The sequence below is a fragment of the Cyprinodon variegatus genome, unplaced genomic scaffold (genome assembly GCF_000732505.1).
Source record: "Cyprinodon variegatus isolate N-32 unplaced genomic scaffold, C_variegatus-1.0 Scaffold183, whole genome shotgun sequence".
Classification (NCBI taxonomy): Eukaryota; Metazoa; Chordata; class Actinopteri; order Cyprinodontiformes; family Cyprinodontidae; genus Cyprinodon; species Cyprinodon variegatus.
Window position 1 is genome coordinate 976,537 of NW_015150636.1, and position 1,835 is coordinate 978,371.

The window sequence follows — 1,835 nt, forward strand, 5'->3', positions numbered from 1 at the left end:
TCTATGAGGTCCCAATGACCCAGCTATGAGGTCCAGATGACCTGTCTACGAGGTCCCAATGACCCAGCTATGAGGTCCAGATGACCTGTCTACGAGGTCCCAATAACCCGTCTACGAGGTCCCAATGACCCGTCTACGAGGTCCCAATAACGCAGCTATGAGGTCCAGATGACCAGTCAATGAGGTCCCAATGACCCGTCAGTGTGTGCGGCTGTTTTGTGTCTCATCAAACGCTTTCAATCCCTTTTCTGTGTCTGAAACCATTTGAATGTGAACGTAAAGAACCTGGTGGGGAAAAGCAGAACCTAGAATGATCCACAGGCAGGTTACCTTCATCTACCATCCCTTACCCCTGCAGGGCCTTTAGGGGGAGTGAAGAACCTGAGGGTGACCGACCCAACAATGACGTCCCTGAGTGTTAACTGGGACCCGGCTGATGGCGCCGTTCGTCTCTACAAGGTCTTCTACGTACCTTCAGCCGGTGGACAAGAGGAGATGGTGAGAAGCTTTGAATCTGGAGCCGTCGTGCCTCAAACGCACAACAAAAGCTTTTCTTTAATCCTGGGAATCTGCCACGCAGGAGCAAGTTCCCGTTGGAACCACCTCCTTGGTTCTGAGGAACCTGCAGTCCGACACGCAGTACACCGTGTCCGTGGTGCCGGTGTACCCCGCCCGGGAGGGCAGACGGCAGTCAGAGAACGGGAAGACGCGTAAGCAGCAACGGGAATCCAAATTCTCCTTTTAGGGAATCAGCAGAAGCTCCTACTGACCAAATATCTGGTCTTCTTTCTGCTCCCAGTGCCTCTGAGCGGAGTCAGCGGCATGAGGGTGTCCAACCCCACCATCACCACTCTGACCGTCAACTGGGACACTGCCGAAGGCAACGTGCAGGGCTACAAAGTCATCTATAAGCCTGTAAACGGCGGCCTGGAGATAGTGGTAAGGTCATCCAACATTAGAGCAGCGCGTTCGCTCAGATTCCCAGAAAACAACAGAATAATCCAGATTAATTAGAGACGTCAAAGCCAAGCAGAAATCGTAGATCGCTGTCAGCTTCAGGCGGTTAAAGATAATTCAAGGATGCATCTGAGAAGATTAAAAAAACGTTTTTTCTTTAAGAAATGTCAAATGCACCGCAGAGCTTCCTTTCACTGCAGGAAGAAGCATCAGTTCATTGAGGCTCACATACTTTTCCCTGCATGCTTTGACGTCAGCTTCTGTTCTTGTTGTAAGTCAGCTGATCAACCCCATAAAATCACCTATTTAATGAAAATACTTTAATTAATTCTCTAATTAAGACTGAAGAAATTCCACATCTTTTTTTTTTTAGATCTGCTATAACCAGGAAGTATTGATATTAAAACACTCAGTTTAATACGTAACTATGGATTTATATGAGTTTTATCCGTTTGGACTGTTTTAGTTTTTGATGAAACTTTAATTTATTGAGTTTCAACTTAAATTTAACTTATCGAAAAAGATAATATGAGGAATAAAGACTCGCTCTCCTGATTTTACTCAGAGGAGACATTGTTCAGGCTTCAACAGTTTAACCTCCAGCTGAATCGTGCAGAAAGGAGGCACCAAACCTGAGGAGTGAAGTCTCTCTGATGTGAAGCCGAAGGGCAACAAGCTGATAAATGACGCCGAGAGACATAGAGGGTAAAAGCTGACTTAAAAGAAGGCATCGGGTTACCCGAAAATTAAACCCGGGGGCCTTTCTGTCGACTTGAACTGTGCTGCGACCTTCAGTCTCCTTTCCTGTAAGCAGGAGCAGATTTAGATTTAAATTTAGCTAAAATGATTAGCTAAATTTTTGCTTATGGAGTAAAAAA

The 1,835-nt window shown here is 46.0% G+C and overlaps 1 protein-coding gene across 1 annotated transcript in view; it reads left to right on the forward strand.

Moving 5' to 3' along the window:
- LOC107087414 (collagen alpha-1(XII) chain-like) overlaps positions 1-1,835 on the forward strand; it is a 177,562-nt gene that overhangs the window by 112,724 nt on the left and 63,003 nt on the right. The window contains 3 exon segments of the mRNA XM_015378984.1: positions 359-498; positions 581-710; positions 800-939. Of these exon segments, the coding sequence (XP_015234470.1) occupies positions 359-498; positions 581-710; positions 800-939 (410 nt within the window).